Source organism: Phyllopteryx taeniolatus, chromosome 11 (genome assembly GCF_024500385.1).
Source record: "Phyllopteryx taeniolatus isolate TA_2022b chromosome 11, UOR_Ptae_1.2, whole genome shotgun sequence".
In the NCBI taxonomy this organism is placed as follows: domain Eukaryota; kingdom Metazoa; phylum Chordata; class Actinopteri; order Syngnathiformes; family Syngnathidae; genus Phyllopteryx; species Phyllopteryx taeniolatus.
Window position 1 is genome coordinate 28,270,652 of NC_084512.1, and position 25,137 is coordinate 28,295,788.

Genomic DNA, 25,137 nt, shown 5'->3' on the forward strand with positions numbered 1-25,137 from the left:
TTCTTTTGTCCAATCAGATTTCAGCCTCTATGTGTTGCCATGCCCATTTAGTCTTCCCACTGCCTTCACAATCATTGGGGCTGGTCCACGTTACATCACCAATATTAGCAACGGGACCGTTTCTTTAACCGATCGGTTTTCAAATTCGTCCTCACGTGACGCAACAGCACAGATGTGACAGCCAATCGAAATGCCCGGTTTCTTTTTCACAACAAAGATGATATTTGCGGGTACCAAGCGAGATCCCGCCCGCCTCCGCTGAGCTGTACCAATACATATGTACAGGTAGCGCTGGAGGAAATTATGGGAGCATTGCAAAATGATCAGTGGTGTATTTAATTTTATTGGTGTATGTGGCACCACATCATATTTAGGTTCTTTTTTTAATTGTGACGTGATAGTGATGGTATTAAGAGGAGGATTAAGTCGGGTAAGTCCCCACTGAAGGCCCAAGTACCAAACGTACGGCCCGCCACTGCCACACGGCGACATGTTATAGTCAGCCGTGTCGAAAGCGCTAGTTACAAATGACGGCGCGGGTGCGCCAGCGACGCAGCTGGTGAGGAAATGCCGTCCCTAAAGAAGCGTCTGTCAGGAAAGAACGTGGCGGCGGCCTTCGTAAATTCCTCTAAATGCGGTGATTTGGTGCCCATGACTTACTGTCGAGGATCTGGGGAGTCATTGCGATGAGAACGACGCGCAAAGCTCTTTTATTAATCGGCTGAAAGGAGACATTTCCGGAGAAAATCCCCAAGTGGGACGTAGTTTTGATGGAGTCACTCACTTGTGATGTCATACACGCCTTTATTCAAAATCACAAGACCAACATAAACATAACCAGGGGCATGTAGCTAGCCGTGTTACCTTAGCTTGCTAGTATCAAACACAGGTAGTAGGCCTCACAAATGCTAACATGTAGCACAATGTGAGCATTTTTCTTAACATGCTACATTGCTTACCTTGGAGCAGATTTTTGTTGATCCAAATCATACACAGCCAACTAGACCACAACTAACCAGGAGCACAGAGCTACCTTTGTTAGCTTGGCTTGCTAGCATCAAAGCAAGTCTCATGTTAATGGCATAATATTAGCATTTTTATTAACAAGCCACAGTGCATATTTTGGAGCAGAGTGTTGTTGATCCAAATCATACCTAGCCAACTAGACCGAAACGAACATAATCAGGAGCACACAGTTAGCCTTGTTAGCTTGGCTTGCTAGCATCAAATATAGTGCAGAGATGATGAAGTTGTGCAGTTTCGCCACGAAATGCCGAACTGTTGCCGTAATACGAACGTTAATCCTTATCATTCGTGTGTGTTTGTTACCTGTATTTCATTGCATGTTCGTCTTAACTAGCAGGTTTCAATTAAGTCCACTTAGTTTTCTGACTGTTGGTTGTGTGCAATATAGTCGCTGCACTGTCGAGTTAGCTGGTGGCTTACCAGCTGTATACTTTGTATAGTAACTAGGTCTCTTGTTAGTAGCATAATGTTAGCATTTTTGTTAACAAGCTATATTGCTTACCTTGGAGCAGCTTTTTGTCGAATCACCCAGAGGCAACTCGGCCTATACTAACATAGTACCTTACTGGTCTGGTTAGGTTAGCTGGCTAACACCAAACATAGTCACTCGACCTGGTGGCAGTAGCGCCATGTGAGCATTTCAAAATGTTTACATTGAAGCGAGTGACTTCTGTTCTCGTATGCATTTTGGGAGCAATAAGCCTGAGCAACAAAAACTTGAAATAAAAAAGAAAAAATTGCACAAATGTCGGAAAAATCGGGAAACAATCAAAACACTCCAAGGAAAATATGAACAGATTCACAACGTGAAGTGGGACTCCACATTATTCTGTATTGTTTTGGGGGTAATCATTTTTACACTTTGATGACAGTAATGCTAATCACCCTGGAATTATATTTCCGTTAGCAAAATCCAAACCCCTCAGCGAAAAGTTCTTTGAATCAAATAAGCAGCGCCGTGAATGCTGCTGTGAAAAAGACTAAAAATACCGGAAAACATTTTCAAGATGATTTGCTGCAAAGTGTTTTTGAAAAGACAGAAATAGAAGGCTTGATTCAAGGCGGTTTGCAGTAAAAGAGACAAACGTCTCGAGATTTTCTTCATCCGTCTTCATGTAAAAGCACCAATAAATGCAAAGTGGTGCCAATGGAGCAGCAAATACGAGCGGCGGGTGGAAAAAGGAGGAGAAATATCAGATATTCATCATCGTTCTTCCCCGCTAAAGCTCAAGTTGCTTTATGTGGCTTTCCATATTCAAAGCACATGCCCGCTGATGTGCACTGCTTGCACTAACAACGTGTCTGCGAACAGAGAGGCGCTAGTTTACAAAAGTACACTCGCACAATTAGCGACTTTTGAGCCGAGGCGCGTGCATACTAATCAAAATGTTTGCGGCTTATATTTTGCCGAGGTCGCGTTGCCTCGCCTGTCCGAGGCGACGTGAAGGAAAGCGACGGCGACAGACTTGAGTACCCGGCCGAGCCGTGCGGTTTGACAGCTCGTTCTGCTGTGAAAAATGTTCAAATCAGGTTTCGATGCAATGAGGAAGGAAGGAAAGAAGAGGAGGAGGATGGTTGCAAGGAAGAAAATCGGTGAGGGAGGGAGAAAAGTAGTGATGAAGAAGGTATGGATGGAAGGAAGGAAATAAAGAAAGGAAGGAACGGAGGATGGAAGAAATGGCTCCCCGCCACTCTTCCCCTCGCCACCACGTCAAAAGACACGGACTCGAAACCTTAACCCTTGTTTTCAACCTTAACCGTGGGCGAGTCACCATGATTTGAAAGCCTCACTCCGTTCAAACCTTAACCTTACTTTGAAACCCGCAAGCCACTTGCCTTAAAACCATATTGGGGAACCTGCCACAACAAAGTAAGGCGGAATTTCTAGGAGTTGATTTTTCATTCATTTGGGACTCCATGTGAAGGCCCTCTTGGAATCGTGATAAATCTCTTGCTCAACACGCCCGATATTGTGTGTTTAATACTGTAAAATCTAATCGTAACAAATAAGTGTAAATGTGATATCTACATTATTACTTTTGTTCCACTCTGTGTTTTATGAAACGCACTAAAAACAATACTGGTCATCTTATGCTAATGAATATAATACATTCGGAGAATTAACAGTCGACATGTCAGCTTTGCTGACGAGCAATATGAGTTTTGCTTTTCTGTAAATTGCCTTTCTTTTCAGCACATAAACCTCCTCTGTAATGGTTGAATATGTGTCATGTTAATTTTATTATTTTAATTGTGTTGTTATTGTTATCTTATTATTTATGAATATGCCTCGGGCCAACAAGAAAACGACTTTCATGAGTTGGCTTTTTAAAACAATTCTGTTGGGCCACAACAAAGTAAAGCCTAATTTTGATGAGTTCTTTTTTTATATTTAGGAGTGCATGTGAAGGCCGTCTTGGAATCGCAGCGTTTATGATTTTTTTTTTCCCCCGATAAATCTCTTGCTCAACATGCCCGAAAGCCTTACTGTGATCATTTTTGCAAGCCTGTATCCTAGTAGAATTTTTGGGGATTTTAGCGGTCCTCAACACAAGCTTCCAAAATTTACTCAGTAGCGCCCCCTGGAAAGTAAAAAAAAAAAAAAGATTCGCCTTGTACGAGTTTTACCAAATGACATGATATTGTCTATCATAACGGGACGCATTAATAACTCTCATGGATCCATGTCTGAAGTTCAACAGGAAGTCAAAGATTTTGGTTAGAAGCGGTGGATTCCGCGGCTTGAACTTTAACCAAATCACACTAGGGAATTCGCTGAAATTAATCCCAATTGTAGGCAGGTGTGCTCGACAGATGGGTGATGTTGATTGGTCAATTTCTTTTTGCCTAAGCCATCTAAGTTACTCGTTCGTCATGGTGCGCCGCATCTCTTCCAGCAAAGCTCAGTGCTGCCTGGCATGTTGTGGCACAATGTGGTATTACACCGAAAGCGCACAACTCTAAATTTGGATTTGCCTATACTTGGGAGGGGGGGGGGGGGGGGGGATTTAAAAAAAATAAAAATGAACATGATCTAGTGGGGTCACGAATAATGAACTCCATTTTGTGGGGATATGTGTATTCCAATTGAATGTCCCAATTGGTCAAAATTGCTCAAAAGGCTCGCTCACAGAGAGATTTTCACAAATAGAAAACACACGAAGATATGAAATAGTTTAGGATTAGATTATGTGGTATATTTTCGTTTGAAAGCATTGTTAATACAGTCAACCCCCACCTATTCACGGATTCATGAATTCACCTATTCACATTTTTTGTCCCCCTGAAAGACCCTAAGACGTCACAACATACCAGGCCACAACAGCACTTGGAATGTTGTAATTGGTGTCAATGAAGTACGTTGAAGTGATCCAAGATCTTTGCATATTGGGGAGGAGCTGACTTTACCCAGTGCAGTATGGAATATGGACCCCCCCCCCGGAAAACGGGCTTGTCCTTATTCCGCAGGGGAATCCTGTCCCTGGGGCCTGGGCCCGTTTGTAGGATTAGGGTCAGTGACACGGAAACTGTGGCAGCCATGAACTCATGCTGTACCGTATTACGTCGTGTGCAGTCATCCCTCCATCGTTCGTGTGCGGCAGCGCTGCGGCGGCACTAATGTAGCGTCCGAGACCGCTACACAACAGCAGTCTCCTTTCTGTGACGCCATTTTTGTGCCTCGCTCGTGACCAATGAAACGACACTAAATCCAACTCGAGTGAGGGATGACTTGCCAAAGAGGCGACCATTACTGTCACCTTGGTCGCTGAGGTCCATAAAGGGAGCGTGTGCGCTGTGCACGCGCTCCGAGAGAGTGCTAACTTGTATGATTTTGCGCGACAATAGCGACTTTAGAGGGCGTACGCCTCGGAAGCTACGCTAACATTGTATGAACGATGAACGAAGGTTAATGGAAAAGCAGGAATGCTACTACATGTTGGCATCACCCGCAAACGCACGTTTACGGCACTGCTAGGGGACAATGGATAGAAACAACAGTTTCAATTCCTTGAAAACGGGTTGTACTACCAAATATTTTGAATTCATGTTAGAGAAAACATATTCAATAATCTTTTATCAAAATATATGAGAAATTTGCAATTACATTCATGTAATTGTTGATACGTTATAGGGATATAAAATGCCCTATATTGGGATGTACATATTTGCTCTACTATCCGATGATGTACTTTATGACTATTTTTAATCATTTAGTGATTTTTTTTTCAGACACAGAAATAATGCCATTAATATTTTTCAGTGCATTCTATAGTTGTCCATTTCCAATTTTGCATTGGAGCATTTTTTTTCAAAATCCTATAATCTGTAAGCCTTTTCTTTTGAAGAGTAATGTGGGATGAGTTTGAAATGATATTCAAATGTTTTGGGATCATAGTCTGGAGAATATTTTGGGTTTAAACTATTAATACAGTCAATTATTTCAAACAAACATTAGGGGCGCATCTATTATTCATGAATAATAACAAGGGTTCACGGACGAGTGTTTTTTTTTCTTGATGAAAACAGAATGTTGGTGAAGGAGGTCCTCGGATGGCGTACCTAATGAAGTGGCGTTCGCTCCTCGGTTCGTGACTCCTGACTCTTGTGGGGCCTGACCTGACCTGACCTGACCTGACCTGACCCTATCGTATACACGGATATACATCATCCATACGCATACACGCTGGTTTCAAAACAATTTATTTTGAGCATCCTCTTCTGCGCAACTGTCAGCAGTTTGTTTGTTTGTTTGTTTGTTTGTTTGTTTGTTTGTGAGCACCAGGCAGCTCAATATTTGCTTGGAGTGTGACAGCGGCTGCCGTCCCGCTCGGACGCGAAATCTCCTCTGTAGCTCGTTACCCAAGAGTATTTTCAACATCCCGTCCCAAGTCCGCAGTTGTATGTTTGCGATCGCCGGGAAGCTCAGAGGATTGTTTTGATGTCATTCAAAATTTACAGTTAATCGCATATGCAGATTGAACTTTTTTCTACAAGTAAAATGAGGCCTCAGATCTTAATGGAACATCTTGGGTGCCATCCTAGGATAGTCTAGTTCCTGACAGAAGCGGAACAGTTGAGAAATACCTTGCAGATTAGGAATAATGTCACTCAGTTATCAAGAGTCACATAGTCGGATTTCAATTGTATTATAAAAATGTCCACAGATCTTAATGAAGCTTCCTCGGTGCCATTCTGGGATAGTCTCGCACCTGAGTACGTGATATCAGGGGTGTTCTTTTGAGAGTCGCAATCGGAAGTTTGCCATGGCTTTTTACTTGAAATGCTAAAAAAACGCCTTCAATTATTGACCGTCACATACGTAGATGTCCCTTTTATTCTGAAATGCGACCCCAGAGCGTAATTCGACTTCCTGGATGTCGTCCTGTCACAAGCGAAATGACTTTTTGTTTTCTTTTGAAAGTCGCATTTAATGAGAATCACATTCACAGGTTTGCAACGGCTTCTCATCTGAAATGCTGAAAATTGCTGACAGTCGGATTTGTCTTTTATTCTGAAAATGCTCCTCCAGAGCATAATGATACTTCCTGCATACCGTCCCGGGATGGAAGTGGAATGACTCAATGTTGTATCAAGGGTCTCCTTTTGAAAGTCAGAGGTTTCAAACAGCTTCTCATCTGAATGCTAAAAAGCGCCTCTCGTCCTCCTCCTCAACGACCCCAAGCCATCCCCACGCTCCGTTCTTTATGATTTGAATCCACGTTGCGTTTCGCTGGCCGTTCCCCCCCCCCCGTCTGCTGACAGAGGCGGGCACATTTCCAAGCTCCCTCCAGCAGGTGCAGCCCGCCTCTCTCGCTCGCTCTCTCTCCATCTTCCCGCCTCCCTCTTCTCACTCGTCCTCTGCCTCTCCAGGCGGCAGCTGCGTGCGCGCTCGCCAGCATCTCGGCCATCGACCCGTCTTCGGACGTCGCTAGCCTCCGCGGGGTGACGCCGAGGGCTGCCGGGGCGGGGAGGGGAGACAGAGGGTCTTTGCATTTGGGAATCTCGAGATTGGAGTTTTGATTTGATTTTGATTTTTTGATTTTTTTTTTTTTTTTTTTTTTTTTGCTTTGGAATTTCTCCTGTGCCGGAATGTTCCCACTGCATCGCTCGTCATCTGGGAGGGAAATGTGATCCAAAGCCGTCTGCGCAAAGGACGCGGGATCATGCGTTGCTTGAGCGGAATAATCCGCCCTGTGATAGCGCTCCGTGACAAAACCCCCCCTCCATCCCGCTGCCCTCCTCCTCCTCCTCCTCCTCCTCCCCCCGCCACCACCGCTTCTGCGCTCTGAATTGTTGCTTTTTTTGCGATGGGACAAACACCGGAGTCTACTGCCATGGGGGGTCAAATAAAAAAAGAAGAAGGCAGAGTAGAATAGAAGCAGGAGAAGGAATTCTGGGACAGTCAAAGTCCACAGGGAGACGGAATTGTGGCGCCGTGGGACCGTGACAGGGCAAACGCTGCTGGATCATCCCGCATCTGGGAATTGCATATTTTCCTGCACACACACACTCGGGCATGGCGAGGCGTACGCGTGCATGCTAAATAGGAATCGGGTTTGGATTTTTTTATTTGTATTTATTTAATTTTTTTTGCTGCAGCGCCGCGCTCCCATGCTCGGATACAAAAGCTTCCCACTCTCCCGTCTGCTCCCGTGTCGTCGTCTTCTCCGCTTTCTTCCCGTCCGCTCCAAGTTGAGAGTGGGTCGGGACTCGAAGGCAGACTGATCGGCCGATTGTCTGCGCACGCCGACTGTCCCTGCATGTTCCTCTCGCCCTCTTTGCCTTCCCCGTGCGTGGATTATCAGCGTATGCAGTCATCTCCACCTCGGTCCGTAACGTTTGTGACACATGCCGAGCGCAGGATTAACCCCCGTTGAGCCATAAAGAAGATGAGCGAGTGTTCCAGGGCCGCCGGGACGGGCACGGTGATCCTGGAGGAACCGGAGCCGTCGGGGACCTCGGGTGCCTCCGGGGCCCGCGCCGAGGGCCCGGCCCGAGACCGGGGCCCTTTGGGGTGCGCTCTGTGGCCCCGCCAGCAGACGTGGCTCTGCGTGGTTCCGCTCCTCATCGGATTCATCGGGCTGGGTTTGAGTCTGATGCTCCTCAAGTGGATTGTGGTCGGGACCGTGCGGGATTACGTACCGACAGACCTCGTGGATGCCAACCGGATAGGACAGGACCCAATCTTCCTCTCCAAGCCAAGCGGGATTCCCAAAGGGCCCGAGACTACTACTACCACCCCCAGCACCACCACTACCACTCCTATAGTTGACCACACGCCGAAAAGCGTAACTGTCGGGAGAGGTAGAACTCGATCTACCGATACCACCACCGCTAGCCCCGGAGCAGGCGGGGCCTCGGGTAGCCTGGCGACCCCTCGGAATCACGGAAATCGGAACGGACGTCTTCCGGTGGGTTTTACCACGCCGCCTCGGACCACCCTGAGAAACGGGGCGGCCGCGTCCGGTCCGCCTCCGTCTAATCCTACCGTGCTCCACGACTCCACGCAGATGTGGACTTCGGAACATACTACCGCAGGGGCCACCACCACCGCCGCCCACCGGCACGGACACCGCAAAACACGTAAGTCGAGCTGGTTATGCAACAACTCTCGGTACGCTGTGAACTTCTTGGGTGCTGTCCCGGGGTAGTCTAGTGCCTGAATGAATGTCCCCCTGAATTTACAGGTATCGCCAGCCACATATGCACTATTAACTTTTCACTCTTTCTGAAATGCTACAACAGATTTGGATGAAACTTCCTGCGTGCCATCCAGGGATGGTTGAGCATTTCCAAGATGTGACATCGGGTGTCTTCCTGGTATTTTCAAGTACCTGGCAGAAGTGCAACATTTGTGTCACTCTGAATTTACAGTTATTGACACATCACATATGCAGATTTCAAAGGGGTTTGTTATTCATTGCGACTTTAGATCTTAATGAAATACCCTGGGTGTCATCCTGGGATGGTCTAGTATCTGACAGAAGTGGAAGAATTGAGTGTTTTTACTGTCACTCTGAAAATAGGTGATGACACATTTTACAGTTTTCACTTTTGTTTTGAAATGCTATTTTAGAACTTCATTGAACAACCCTGGGATTGTCCAGTGCTTGACTCAAGTGAATTCACTGGGTGATATATATATATATATTTTTTTTTTTTTTTTAAGTCACCATCAATGAGAGTCACATTTAAAGGTTTCCGAAGGCTATTAATCTGAAAATCTGCATATGATTTGCATGAACCTTCCCAGGTGCCATCGTGGGATTGTCTCCTACCGGACAAAGTGGAATGCATGGGTGATATCTTCAATGTCCCTCTGAATGAGAGCTCGATGAAAGGTTCTATTGCTCGATGGTGAGGAACGGCATCGTTGATCACGTGACGCCGAGGCGATTGTTTCCATTGATCGTTGTTGATTATTGCCCGGTCTGATCGTTGCTCTGATGGATGATGAGCTGGGACTTTTCCACTCTTCTTGCTTTGAATGCGTGACATTCCCAAAGGCGGAGTCCCAGCCAGTTGCGATCGATAACGACGACAAGCACCGCGAGGGCTACCTGAACCAGAATGAATGCTCGCAAATTTGTCTAAATGTTACGGATGTTTACACTGGACGCTGGAGGCTTAGCATGAAGCGCTAACAAATGACCGCACAGAAGCACAGTGGGGCGAACGTTAACGTCTTCATGCTCTATGGGCCTGATTTACTTCGATCCCAAATAGCGGACGTGTTTACACTAACAGACCGCGTGCGCTGTTGGTGAGTGTCTTGTGATCTGCTAGGATTGGGGCGCTATTGGCAACAGGTGTGCAAGTGGTGGAGATCGCCCTGTTTATAAGAAGGTTTGCGCTTTCGGTAGCTCTGGTGAAAATTTGGGAACATTAAGTTTTGAAATCCCCGCAACGGGAAATTGAATACACCAAAGAGAAGAGTGTTGTTAACACCTCTGCCAAAGTTGAATGAGTAAAAAAAAAAATTACGTGAAATGAAGCTTAAAAATTGTGAAAAATCAAGCCATTCTGCCCGCTCTCAGATACTTTGGGTGTGTCCGCTGCATGTGTTGAAACCACCTGTCAACTATCAATCAAATAGCACTATTAGTCCCTGAATAATGGAAATAAAAAAACTGTCCAAATAGTTTGTTTTTTATATTCCCACTCCTGGTGCTTCCGCCTGACTCATCACCACCAGCAACGGGGAGCTCTAAATTGGCCATGCCCGCGGACTATCCAAAGGGAAGATGCATTTTCGGAGGGGTGGCGTAGCTAGCTAGCTAACTGCACATCGCAGTTGCGCCAGATAGCCGCTGATGTGAACAAAGGTGCTCAAGGTCTCAAGGTATAGTTGGGAAGGAGCGACACATGTCGGGCCTCAAGTACGCCACCCATGAGGAAATGCAGATTTTGTGATGGCATGACTTCTTCTTGTGACTGGTGAAGAAGCCGGTAAATAACTCAAAAGCTCCAAAAGTTCCATTGCTGACTAGACCAATAATTGTCTCAATCATTTTTGCTTCTGGTGTTTCAAAAATGTTTACACGCCAAATGGGCCAGCGCAATTTTCTCTATTTTTCCCGTTTGGCAGACGCAATCCTGGGTGAGCCCGATTAGTAGATCGGCTTCTGCATCTCCTTGTTTGTGAATATCAAGTTTGAGCCTCAAAGCTTCAGTGAACCAGGCCCCAAGTCTTGTCCTGAGAGCTTGGTGGCCACAAAAGGCAATGTTGCTCCTTTTTGATCTACTTTATTTCATTGATTAATTTTGCCACGCCCACGCTGGCGTCTGCGTTGTGGATGGTCTCAACTAAATTAACTTTTCTGCTCATTAATGGCTAATCCTCCAGAGGCTGCCGGTGATGGAGAGCAGCACAAACTCAGCGGGGCAGCTCGCATTAGCCGCGACGACAACGGGTGGGAGAGACATAAAGCAACAGGAAGCGGCTCGGGTTGGGTTACCTTTTTGTCCTCAGAACGCCCAGGCAGATACCCAAAGTACACATGGCCCTCGCCTCCGTCAAGTAAATTGATATGACTCTATTGACGTTGATCTTTTTAAAGGCTTGCAGCCCTCGGCATTGGCGGAGGTTAGAAACCAAGCTATACAAATAGTGAACATTGTGAGTATTGAACACCCAACCCCCCCGCAACCTCCAAAAAAAGCTTTAAAAGTAGCTATATTAAGGATTTAAAAGAGGCATATCCAAACTTTTCACTTCACCTTGAATTCATGAAACATGCCAAATCCAGTTCAATATGCTTTAGGTCAACATATGCAAAGCTGGTAAATATATAAAAAAAAAGAAAAACAGACAAAAGCTTAGCTTGGTGTTATCAGTGCCAAGGCAAACAGTTATTAACATAAATGTAATGTAATGTGTCTTCTCTCCCTCCTCTGGGGAATCTGAGCACAACTTGAGACACCTCGACACCACCAGCAGGCCGTTGGTGGAACAGCAGGCGGTCCCCATAAGGACTGTGACAGTTTGGTGAAAACTGTACACGTGAGGTTGGTAGCTTGTTACTCAGCTCTTCACACGTGTGTGGAGCCCATCGTCAAACGCTTCATTGTGAACAAGAAGAAGGAGAAGGAGCATCTTGTAGCGTTTTAGTTGACGACTAGGGATTTGTCTGCCCTCCTGTATCTTCTGCTCCTCAAATCTTATGTACACTGGCTATTGATCGGCGTTGCTGCAGCAATCGATGACGCGCTGACGCCACAAACAATTCTTTCTCCGTGATAAATCTCTCCCGCTTTCAACGCCGCATGCTGAAGACGCCTCCCGAACGGGGGCGCAGACTGGCTGGGGGTTTCCCTCAAAAAACAGGATGCATGCTGACCTTTACTGGATCATTCCAGCGACGCTCCCTGATTGGACACACGGTGGACGTTATTAACTCTCTCCATGTTGTACCTCGCCACGGACTTCATTTTAAATACTTTCATGGCGCACGCACACCCTCAATCCCGAGATTTAAATCGTAACCATGTTGATACAAAGGCTATAATGTTTGAAAAAAGACTTTGTTTTTTTTTTTCCTACGTACTTATCTGAAAGCGACGCTTGTTTTGTGCATACAAATGTGAATATTTTCCCCAGATATGAATTCCAGGGCCTGTGTTACAAGTTGGTCATAATTACTAATTAGCTGACGGTCGCACGACGTGTACTGGCCACTAATTGGAAAAAGTGTAGAAGAAAAAAAGTGTCATTTAAAAGTGCTGTCGCGTGTTATAAAGTCAAGGAGCTCCTGCGTTCTTTTGTGGGCCTGATAATGAAAAATTCCAGAGATTCCGCCGTGGAAGTCTTCCCACCCCCTGCCAGATAATTAGAAAGACGGGAACAAATGGTATCATTTTTATTAGCGGGAGGAGAAATGGGAGCCATTCATCAACATCCTTTCACTTATTAATTAATCATTTTGAAAAAAGTGCCACTTGTCGTGAGTGCACATGAAAACCATTTAGGCGACTTGATAGATATCCTTGAGAAAATGTCACTCCTCCTCCTCGCGAGGAAGAAAAGTTCCGCTTTTTAAACGCCGCGGATTCTCTGGCTTCTACCTTCCGCTACCGCCCACACGCCGCTTTGATTTGCCAAGGCCATCGTTTTCTCATGAATGCCTGTTAAAGAGGAATGTATGCGGCGGTGCAGAATGGCCGCTTTCATTAAGTGCGGAATGAGCGGACATCTGTGGCTCCCGCCGCAAAATGGAGACGAACGCGCTCGTGTCGGGCTGTCGTTCGACGCCTCTGAGTGACGCAACCTTCCCGCTCATCGGAGACGAGCGGCGACGTCAACCTTTTGGTCTCGCGTCCTCATTGGCAGCACGTAAAAACCGCGTTAGCGTGCGTCCGAGGTGGGAACGCCATTCTGGAATTTATTGCGACTGAAGTGGATCTGCGGAATTATTTGAAATGGACGCCGTTAAGTGCTAGAGGACTCTGCATCTTTTTGTACAATTATCAAAAAAAACCAAAATAAATGTACCGGCATTACCAGATAACGAGCAACCCTTTAGTGCTCAGTGACTGTTTTTCTCAATGTCTTTGTGTCCCAGAAGGAATCGGGACCGGAATCGCTCAAATCCAAACGATGCCCAACCCTAAAATGTCCATTGCGTAGAGTGTTGTAACACTGTGAGACCAATGCTGTTCTTTAGTCCGTCTGTGGTGTTTTCGCATTGTCTGTTAGCATTAAGCGAAGCATACTTTAAGGCAGTTATACGCTGGTTTTAAATACTCGTATCTCACACCTTTGCTCTCAAGTCAAAGCATAAAATCGTCCGAATAACTGCCCATATCTTGAAAAACTCTCAAGACACCACTGTATCTCCAAAAATGTTGTGGGTTGTTTTGTTTTGGGACACCTCTTGGAAAAGTCAAGAAAATGCACAACGTGCTGCTTCCTCAAAAAGGAGGAAGCAGCGACGAGGCTGTGTTTTCAAATGCCTCACGTGTGTTCAGGGTCAAATCCTGAAAGTGTTTGTTGTTGTTTTAAGTGCATATCCGCGCGTTTAAGTCACGTCGGTTTATTCATCACCCTCATCCATAAAAGATGATTTTGCATGTTTGGGTCGTCCCTACACACGTGTTCACCTCTTGCGCTCAGCATGCGCACCAGAAACCGAATATGGGATTTCGTCCTCTAATCTTGTTTCTTTTTTAAATCGGGCCCTGTTGAAGCTGCTGCTTCCATTTGGAATCAGCGTCACATCTTGTGTGATGTTAGAGGAATATATTATTTCCTGAATAGTTTTGGTAGCCTGCCAGGACTGTTCGTGTGGTTGAGTTAAAGTGGTAAATTTGGGATCTGGAAAAAGATGCTGTAACACTGCTTTCAGTTTGGAGCTTTGGAACTAGAAGGGTCACTTCATTAGGTACACCTAGTAAAGCTTATCTTAAAGCTAAACAACGGCGACTTTCACACGCACGGAGCAGCGACACGTACAAACAGAGCATATAACAACACCTTATTCTACTATACATTTACTAAATGACAGTACTTTATTCTTGCTGTCGTATGCTAAGCTAATGCACCGGAACGCGTGACGCCGTCCGTCACTTTGATTCACGGCGCTGGAAGGTCTGGCGCTGAAATGAAATATTAACGCGGTCGAAGAGAAACATGGTCAATATCCAGAGAAGAGGGTGAATTATTCAACGTGGACCTCTGACAAATTGTCCCACAATGCCTTGCAAGCGCAGGAACGACAAGGCGCTCACGTCATCGGCGTTCCTATTCATGAAGATTTTGCTAGAATAAGTTAATTTCTTGGCACTTGGTGTTAAGGGATGTAAGCTAACCGCTAGAAGCTAACTTCATATGAAATTAATTGGCAGGAGTATATAATCAGCGCATTCTCAGGGATCAATAAAGTACTAACCAACCAACTAAATAACTAAAGCATAAAATAGTTGCCAGTAGTACCTGCCTGAGACAGTGGGCAGATGTGGTCTTTGCATGGTTTCAAGGTCAATTCAACCTCGAAGGCGGCGCGGAGTTCATTAAGGATTCGACTCGCCGTCCGCTCGTTAGGCCGCAGTAAACAAAATAATTAGCCTAGAGAGCAAGATGCTGACACTGCGTTTATTTAGTAGACACTTAGCGGAAAGGACCGAACATTATTCCCGCGTGACGCTATTTATTTCTGTCAGCTTGAACGTGCGCCTCACACTTTAGGATTTTGTTGTTGAGATTGGGTTTAGAATGTCAATTTCAGGTTGAATTTCATTTAAAAAAATATGGACTTTATGTTGATAGGAATTGAAAATGGGACAATAAGTGAGCCTTGGGGGGTTCCAAACTGTGCCAGTGTTGCTAGGATAGAATTTGGCTTCAGGTGCTAAATGTTCCCAAGTCATTAGTGTTTCTTTTATGGAGAGTCATTTACAAAGGCCACTTTGAACCAAATTTTGTCTTTTCGGGCATGGCTTCTGGACACTTTTGATGTGGCTCTACTCTTGACAAATATGCCTACCAAAGTTTGTGTTGCAAAGAAGAAAACTTGTTCGGCTTTTGCGTTATTTAAAATGAGATGAGAATTGAGCCTTGAGGAGTTCCAAAAAGTATGAATGTTGCATCTTTGGGTTTGGGTGGCCTTAAAGAGACAAAAAATGTGTTTCAGCATGGGGAGTAAAATGTTGTTTTGGCAATACATTCCATGAAGTTTAACTGGTATTTAAAATTTTGCGTGGTTGTATTTTACTGATTGATTTTGTCATACTTAATTTCAAATTGATGACAAGAAATGTCACAAAGTTCCAAGAGTGTAAATTCGCTCGATTCCTGTGAATCAGATTAGAATCGATCGCTGACTGTCAAAAATCATGTTGTAAAAAGTCGGATTTGATTTGGCAAAGAAATGTTAAAGATAATTCAAAAGAGAAATAAATGTTTTGCCGTAGGCCAAAGTCTTCACAGCTCATTAAAAAAAAAAAAAAAAGTGTTTGGAGAAGAATTGATCGTAGAGAAAAGAGCACGGGGCGTTCCTAATGATCTGAATCGTCGGCACCCCCGTCACGAGGTGGGCGTGGCCCCGCCCGCCGTCGATGAATCCCAGCGGGAGCGGTTTTGTCGGCCGTGTGAGCTCGTCGGCTTGTGATGGCGGCTGCGGCGGTTCGCTCGCTGTCTCTCTCTGCTCCGCGCGCTATTTTTAGCTTCAAAGATGGTTGCCAGCTTCTCCGTGGGAGGCGGCTTGTTTTTCCCGGCCGACAGTGGCGGCGGGACCACAACAACAAAGACCCGTTATAGCGTGCGGCTTTATTTTAAAAAGGTCACAATTAAACAGACGACTGTTTGCTTCTTTTTTTTTTTTTTTTTTTTTTCTGCAGTCACCGATCAGGAAGGGCAAAGATTTGAAATCTATTTTAAACTTTGCGTGCAGGAGCCTTTATGAGGCCCAAGTGACTTGCAAAATGTTACACGATAATAGTTGCTGTCATTTGAAAAAAGAAAATATATGCAAATTTAAACAAGCTGAATAGCTCGAGTTTGCTGTCTTGTAAATGCTCAGAATGAGTCCACAGGAAAAAAAATAAAAATGGACAGACTACTGTGTCTTTTCAGGCATGGCTTTTCGAAGAAACTCTTTTGTGGGTCTACTCATGATAATTTCATATTACAAAAGCAAATTGTATATTGTTCAGTGTAACTTGACTTCAGGGGTTGACTTTTGTAAAATCCTACCGTCCCCTCCAAAATTATTGGAACAGCAAGGCCAATTCCTTTGTTTTTGGGTCTCAGATCAAAAGATGACTATGAGGCAAAAGTTGAGAATTCCAGCTTTTATTTCACTGGATTTACATCTCGATGTGTTCAACAACTCGGGACAGAGCACCTTTTGTTGCCAAAAGTATTGGAACAGACATGATTAAATGAACTTAAAGTGAATACCATTTCATATTTGCTGGCGTAACCCTTACTTGCAATAAATGCATCAAGCCTGCGACCCACTGACTTCACCAGACTGTTGCATTATTCATTTGAAATGCTTTTCCAGGCCTTTAGTGCAGCCTCATCGTACATAAGCACGCTACAGTGGTTCGCCAGCATGTTAGCCCACTTGGTGCCACCCATCACATGCGTGGGTACGTGCCACAATCGAGGAAGTGGATGGCGAGGAAGTTTGATATGATGGAGTGAGTGCGGGAGTTGAAATAGTGGCGAGGAGGAGGCAGGACGAGGAAATGTGTCCACTGGGCAAGATGAAGGAAAAGCAGCCTCTCATCCATCTTTGCACGCCCCCCCCCCGCCCGCGCCACCCGAACAATTCTCCCTCCTCTGTGCCCACTCACTTCATTTACATTTACATTACACTCCATCCGACATGATTTGCCAGCAAGGTGATGGATGGGGAAGACGAGCCGCCACCGTCGCTGTGAGCTCAGGGCGTTGGCCGCGTCAGCTCTTGGCGCGCTGCAGGGTGGCACATTAGCATAGGGGAGCTAAGGTGGCAAAAATGCTAACCGCTAGCACGTTTCTGTCAATGGTGAAAGAGTGCTTCTGTTCATTTGAAAGAGAGCTTCATGTGGGACGATAAATGAAGACAAAATCAATAGTTTTCAATTGAAACGCAGCATAAGTACATTTTCCATTCAGATGTCAAAACCTGGTGGTGCTCCCTTTTTTAAGACGGGCGGATCGTAGGGTTTCGTCTCACTACAGGGGGATCACACTCCTCAGCCTCCCTGGTAAGGTCTATTTAGGGGTGCTGGAAGTCAAATCCCAGATTCAGGAGGAGCAGTATGGTTTTCATCCTGGCCGTGGAACAGTGGACCAGCGCTACACACTCGGCAGGGTTATGGAGGGTGCATGGGAGTTCGCCAACCAGTCTACATACGTTTTGTGGACTTGGAGAAGGCATTCGACCGTGTCCCTCGGGGAGTCTTGTGGAGGGTGTTCTGGGAGTATGGGGTACCTGACGCACTAATATGGGCTGTTCGGTCCCCGTACGACCGGTGATTTATGGACAGAATTTGTGAAATGGTCGGGATGGGAATCGGCACCTCCAAATTTGAGGCCATGGTCCTCAGTCGGAAAAGGGTGGCGTGCCCTCTCTGGGTCAGGGATGAGATCCTGCCCCAGGTGGAGGAGTTTGAGTATCTTGGGGTCTTGTTCACGAGCGAGTGAAGAATAGAGCAGGAGATCGACAGACGGATCAGCGTCTGCAGTGATGCGGACTCTGTATCGGTCTGTTGTGGTGAAGAAGGGGCTGAGACAAAAGTCAAAGCTCTCGATTTACGGGTCATCTTATATATTCCTACCCTCACCATTGGTCACGAGCTGTGGGTCGTGGCCTAAAGAACAAGATCGCAGAAGCGGCCTAAATGAGTTTCTTCCACAAGGTGTCCGGGCTCTCTCATAGAGAGAGGGTGAGAAACTCTGTCGTCCGGGAGGGGCTTAGAGTTGAGGTGCTGCTACTCCACATCAAGAGGAGCCAGATGAGGTGGCTCGGACATGTCTTTAGGATGCCTCCTGGAGGCCTCCCTTGTGAGATGTTCCGGGCACGTCCCACAGGGAGGAGCCCAGTGGACGTCCCAGGACACACCGGAGGCACTATGTCTCCCAGCTGGCCTGGGAACACCTCAGGATCCCCCCAGAGGAGCTGGATGAAGTGGCTGGGGAGAAGGAAGTGTGGACTTCCCTGCTAAAGCTGCTGCCCCCAGCGACCTGACCTCGAATAAGCAGAAGAAAATGGATGGATGAACGGATGAATGGATGTCAAAATGCTACATACTTGAGCAGCTAAACTGCTAGCTGCACTGAAGCATCATGGGACATTTTAGGTCACCATGTGTCAGCCACGTTGACATGTGATTTTAGCACTAATTGACTTATCTGAAGATGTGAATTAGTTGGTAAGAGTGAAGATAGTGACTAAATGATTAGCCGTGGAGGTTTTTTTAGCCAGCATCACTCTGCAGCGACTACTTTGTCCCGTCCGCTAGCTTATCAGCTGCCTTGTTGATAGCCAGGCAGTCGCTATCATGCCGTTACGTGATAATTCGGCGTTTATCTCATGCGACCATTACCATGTTCTCACATTGGGATAAAGGGGAAACATTAGTTTGGTTTGGGGTGAACGACCCCAAAAAGGGAGATAGGTAGATCGGTAGGATTGGTAGAATATACGTATGTATGATATATATACCCATAGCAGAGAAGGGTCGTTTTGCTCTGTTTGTATAACTACAGTATTAAAACCTGTTGACACAGTGGCTTCCTTTTAAGGGAATATCCTCTCACTGTTTTACTTCCAAGAATGGGAGTGCACCTCTTGAAACTGTGTCCTGGGCGCTTATAAATACTCTCGTCAGGTCTTCACCTTCAATCGGTGAGCTGTGCTTTGTTGCAGTCATCTGTTGAGTCACGATAAATTCTACTTTAGCGTCATGCTTTATTTAGAGTGACACATGTTCTTATGTTGTGATAGCATATTCATAGTGTCCATGTAGCAGATATCAGACATACTGTAACTAGCTTTAGCATGATGTGTGTTCTTCTGTTCTGAATACAAAGCCTGGTAGTGCATGAATGTCACATGTTGCATTGTTAATGAGTACACGCTACACGCATGTCTCGCTGGGAAGGCGACAAGGAAGTTTCTGTGTGCGTCTGCTCAAGTAACAGCTAGCGTACGACAAGTTCAAAGGCTGCAGGGCGTTTTCGGCTTGGGGCGGTAGTGGAGGCGTGACCTGAGACCAACATGCTTGTAACATGCTTGTAACATGGTTATTTTTAATAACCACACACCAGACGGCAGCGTGATGTTCATTGTGTGTAGCCCCACAGACAAAAATCAAAACTAGGCTTGCAAAATTCTAGGAATTTTCAAAATTGTTCATTTAAAACCTGGACAGTAAAAACATGTTATTAAAAATATGTGTGGACCCGAACCGCTAGCCATTCACCTTAATCCAGACTTGGGAAAGGTGTACGGCCCGCGGGCCACAGCCCACCCGGTCTCTGACCTGCCCTCGCATGCAATCTTTCTGAGGTCAAACTAAAATGTAGTTTTTATTTTGAAAATGTTGCTTTATTTTGATGTGCACGTGTGGACAGTACAAACGAGCAAGAGCACCGACTTGTTTTCGGTGTTGCAAACTTTATTTAGTGACTTTTTTGACCTGTGTAGCAGCTATTTTTCAAAAAGCGAAGGGAACATGGCCAGGACAGGCACATTTGCCCTGATAGTAATTTGGGAGTCCCAACAAGGAACGGCTCGTATAAATTAGCGGTTAATACTAATAATGTCAGCACACTGTAAAAATATCGAAAAAGATATGCACACTGTAGACACATTTTTGGGAGAAAATGTGTCTACAGTGTGTCTGACCAACCTATTATCCTAACCCCTACTCCGAACCCTTTATACTAAACCTAACTGCAACCTCTAACCATAATCATACACCTAATCCTAACCCTTTATCCTAAATATACCCCTTACCTCTAACTCTAACTCTTAATTCTAACCCTAACTGCTACCCATAAACATAACTATATCCCATAACCCCTAATCCTATCCCAAACCTGAACCCTCTTAACCCTAACTCCTAAATCCGCAGTGACGTTGTCGGGATAGAACTCTACTCTAATTTAATCTGAGTGAGGATTACAGATGAGCTCTCTGTTGTCATCATGACGATGCCACTGTGCCAGTCCGAGTCATTTCGATGATTTTCCAGGATGATAGGCGAAACACTTCATTGCCGCGCTGAAGCATCTCCGGAGCGTCCGTGTCACCTGCGGGCGTACAAGATGGCCGTCGTGCGATGACATTGTCGTAGATAATGCAAACGCCAACGCGGTCGCTCCAACACGTGCGGCCCGCGTGTGTCCGTTTAGCATCTCGGCATCGAACCAGACGGCCGAGCAGCCCACACGCGACCTACTTCCAGTGAATTGTCAACACGCCGGAAGGAATGATGATTTAATTACAGCAGTTTATATGCAGGCAAGCGAGCGAAGATGACTGAGCCGACGAGATGGCAGCGACTTTCGGCTAATTCCGCTTTCCACTTCCCCTGACGCTCACTGGGAATCGTCAGGTGGTATCACGACTGCCTGTTCCCGCTTCATCACGCTCCTTCAATGCATTCCATCCATCCATCCACCTGTTCACCTGATACTTTGTACGTAACTCCCCTTTGGCGAGCTGATAGCTTGAAGATAAATAGCACATAGTTATTAGATAGCTTGTAGATAATAGATAGTTCAGTCATAACTGGCGGATTTGGAGCATATACCACGGAAACAGCTAGCATATAGTGGATCGCTTGTGGATAATTTACATTTAGCTAGCAGATAATATACAAAGCACCTGTAGGAACGTTCGTCTGCAACGTCTTTTGTTTTTACACAAGATGTCTTCAAGAGGTAGTAATGTTATACAGTACATGTATTTAACTGAATTTTGTCCAGACGGCCATAAAAAAATAATAAAAATAATTAAAAAAAAAAAAAAGACATTTTACCAAGTTTGGCTTCAAACCATCATGTCATAAACCCATACTTATTGTAGTTATCGCAGCATACACAGGAAGTCCACTAACTTGTTTTCCGGGTTTGGCCACGATCTTCCACATATAGCGGATTGCTAGTTGATAATGAGCAGCTACCATGAAACTAACCGACATATAGATATCAGATAGCATGCGGATAACTGGCCCATTGCTAACGCATATCTTGTAGACGAAGTGGCATGGAACTACCAGACAGTAACTAGTCTATGGCTCGAAGATATCTAGCAGATAAGTCGCCTAGCAGATGCCCTGTGAATAACTTGCATGTAGCTGGCAGATATTTTGTAGGTTTACTAAACTATTGATAGCTGACATCTCGCAGATGTACATAGAAAAAACAATAGCTATCTGCTAGCTAGCATGTAGCTATCAGATAGCTCGTCGATTACTAGCTGATAACAAGCATCGATATCTTGTAGATAATTAGCCTATTGTTTAGATAACTAGCATTTAGCTTGTGGGTAACAAGCATTTAGCTTGCAGTTAGATAACTATCATTAACACAGCCAGATTGACAACCCCGTACCAAGCACACATCCCATAATCATCCTCCCCCTCCTGCCGCACCTGTCGCCGCGGGAGACGAGACTGTCAGTCTGTGACTTAACGTCTCGCCTCTATCCTCCTGGAACGCGTGGGTGGATAGAGTGATGGATGGATGGATGGATGTGGCTCTCTCCTCACTCTCATCTTCTCAGTCGGGCTAATGGCCTGAAACCTGATCCCACGTTAGCCTCCACTTCCTCTCGCACAGGAAGACCAAAAACCTTCGGAGGAGGTTGTGAAGACATCTTGTCTTTTTCCTTTCTCGCTGTGATTTGAGATGTCAGACAGGTAACACATTTTAAGAAATGGTTCTGGATGGACTTCACACACTCACATGGTTAGATATAGCAGAGATATTACATCATGTGTAGAGGTGTAGTTAACTAGCACATAGCTAGTGGATAGCTCATGGGTAGTTAGCCTGTTACTAACAGGTACCATGTAAATAAGTGGTACATAGCTAGAAGATAAAATATTTTGTTGTTTGATAATAGACACTGTAGCTGTCAGACAGAGGTAAGAGATAACCATCAGATAGCAAGCGGCTAACTATGACATGACTTTTAGCTAGCTCATAGAGAAATAGCCCATTTCTATTAGATACTTTGTATATAACTAGCAAATAGCTTGTAAATAACTAACAAATAGTGAGCATATCTTTTGTAGTTACCTTGTACATAAGTACCAGATAGCTAGTCTATTACGTGCAGGTAGCTCATCGGTAACTAACCTATTTTTATCAGATAACTTGAAGATAAGTATCACATAACTAGCAGATACCTTTCAAACAAACAGCCTTTAGCTAGTAGCTACTGTAGCTTGTAAATAAGTAGTGTATAGCTAGGTGTTATGACCTAAAAAACGGGCCTGTTCTTCTTTAGATAACTAGCTCACAGCTAGTTATCTAAATGTATGTACTGTACATGCATATAACAAACATATGGCTATCACATACGTTTTAGATACCATATAAATAATTAGTAGATACAATAGCTCTCAGATCACACACGATAAGTAGGCTTTTACCATGAAGTAGCCCATTGCTAGTAGATACCTTGTGAATAACTAGCACAACTGTAGCAGAGAGCTAGTAGTTGACTATCTTATTTCGAGCAGATACCTTGTATATAACTAGCCCATTGCTATCAGATAGCTGGTAGATAACTAGCACATAGCAAGCAGATATCATGTAGACAGCTAGCATATAGAGGTTAGCTTATTTACCGTAGAACTTGCACAAAGCTAGCAGGTAGTGCATAGATAACTAATCTATTGGTAGTGGATAGCTTGTAAACAGCTAGCACATAGCTATCAAATAGCTTGTAGATAACCAGCCCATTTCTAGCAGATTCCACATAAACTACCACATAGCTAGCAGTTAAGATTGTAGATAACAAGCACCTGGATAACAGTTAACCTACAGATAACTAGCCCATTGTTAGCACATAGCTCCAAGATAACTAACCTATTTATATCAGATAGTTTGTAGTTAACTAGCACATAGCTATCATAAAGCTTGTAGATACAGTAACTAGCATATACTGTAGCTAGCATTATTTATATATATATATATATATATATATATAATATTTTGACTACCTTATTTAACTACATGGGAGCGTCAAAGTATTAGGAACAGCTTCCATTATGATGCTCTACAAATAGAGGAGAAAAAAAACATGAAATTATCACATAAATATCGGTCAATCAAACATCATCATTAATACCTTGGGTTGGTGTACCTAATGAAGTGTCCTGTCTTGTGCTAATCTGCCTTTTCCTCCGCGTGTTTTACTGTGCTGGATGAGCAGCATGTGTTTGCCAGCAGATTGTATACAACATGAGAAAGAGGATGGATGCTGCGCCGTCCTCGGCAACGCTAATGCGTCACATGAAGCCTACTGGCCTGTGTGTGTGTGTGTGTGTGTGTGTGTGTATTTGGCATGTCGCTGATCACACAAACACACTCACATACGCGCGCACACACAGTGTTGATATGCCCTCAGTCATCTGAATTGGACGTAAGAGGCTTAACCGGCGCAGCCACTTGCCTCGGCCGAGCCCACCCGGACGCTCTACATGCAAGAAGCGCATCTGTTATGCGCCCTCCCTCACCCGCTCCCCTACCTCCTTCCTCCACGCTCTACCCGTCTGCACTCAACTCCTCCATCCACACGGCTTATTTGAACCTCACTATGCTCACGTACATACGTGCAGTATACAGTATACACACTGACTAGATAGGTTAGGTTAAGTAAGTTAAAGTAAGGAAAATCGTTAAATATGCAAATACTGTAGGTGGGGAGGTAAAAAGCTGAGGTAGGTGAAAGGGGAAATAGGTTGGTAGTGAGGTAAATTGGTAGGTAAGTATGTGATTTGGGTAGGTGAATAGGTGGGTAGGTAAAAGGGTGTGGTTGGTGAGTAGGTGGTAGGTAAGAAAGTAGTTGGGTTGGTAGGTAGGTAGGTAGGTAAGATAAGGTAAAGTAAGATAGGTTAGTTGGGAGGAGGGTGGTTAGCTAGGGTATTTGAATTTGAAGTATTTGAATTGGTTGGTAGGTAGGTAGGAAAATAGAGAAGTCGATTGGTAGGTACTGTAGGTTGGCAGGCAGGTAACGAGGCCATTAGGCAAAGGGTAAATGCTGTTGGAGATAAGTAGGTGTGGTAGATTAGTAAATAGTTGGCTGAGTTGGTAGGGTAAGCATGTAGGTAGGTATGGTCTGATATTTTCTGCATTTTGCTGATCCACTTCCCCCTCAGCACAATCATGATGGTACAGCCCATCTCTTCATCTACAAACCAGGAAGTAGTTTGATGACACGCCACTAATTGCTTCGACCTGCAGGTTGTGCATAGTCCGTATGATTATTGTCAAACTGAGATGAAACATGAATAAACATGTTTTATGAGGACATTTACACATTCTCAGTACGAGCTACAGAATGCGGACGGATGTATTTCTTGGCGTACGTGCAAGTCGATCTCCGCTTGATGTGTCCGGCGGCTCAACACGGGAGGACGCCGTCCAAGCACAATGACTCATTACACAAAATCAACAAGACACCAGGAGGGAACAGGTCAACATCTACTTTTAAGATTGGCCATGTAAGAAGAAGAAACCAAGTGTGTGTGATGTGATGAATGCTAAGCCTCTTTTTCCCCGCGGAACAATTGATCACCTCCAGCACTTTCTTCCCGCGGCGAAGAAGCGGCACACAAATCTTCTCAAGCCTCCCAGCAAGCACGTAGGAACGGAGCCGAGTGTCCGCAGATCAGCAATGACGCTCTGCTTGGTGAACATCTCAGCACAAATGTGCACATCAACCACTTTAAAGCATACAAACACACCGCCAAACGTTGTCTCGGCAGTGCACCGCGGCATTTTTGGAAAATTCAGCCCCGTGGTTCGTTTCAACTTGGCAACGTGATAGTTAGTCAGCATGTCTAGCACGAGATGACCCACAAAAAAAGTCTCAAGAAGCCTTGTCTGAATAGATGCAGCGAGTCTGACATTTTGGTTTTCAGTGGTCATTATACGCTTAT

General features: G+C 45.0%; 1 protein-coding gene and 1 long non-coding RNA gene across 2 annotated transcripts in view; one reads left to right on the plus strand and one right to left on the minus strand.

The window, feature by feature from the left end:
- Positions 1-6,541: 6,541 nt before the first annotated feature.
- LOC133485479 (pro-neuregulin-3, membrane-bound isoform) overlaps positions 6,542-25,137 on the plus strand; it is a 145,621-nt gene continuing 127,025 nt past the window's right edge. Inside the window, exon 1 of the mRNA XM_061789228.1 lies at positions 6,542-8,610. Coding sequence (XP_061645212.1) covers positions 7,917-8,610 — 694 coding nt within the window. The 5' untranslated portion in view covers positions 6,542-7,916. The remainder of the gene's footprint in view (positions 8,611-25,137) is intronic.
- LOC133485484 (uncharacterized) lies at positions 19,463-24,136 on the minus strand. The gene is made up of 3 exons (XR_009790706.1): positions 23,325-24,136; positions 21,619-21,862; positions 19,463-20,691 (listed from the first exon to the last, which is right to left on the minus strand). It is a non-coding gene; the product is annotated as an uncharacterized LOC133485484 (long non-coding RNA).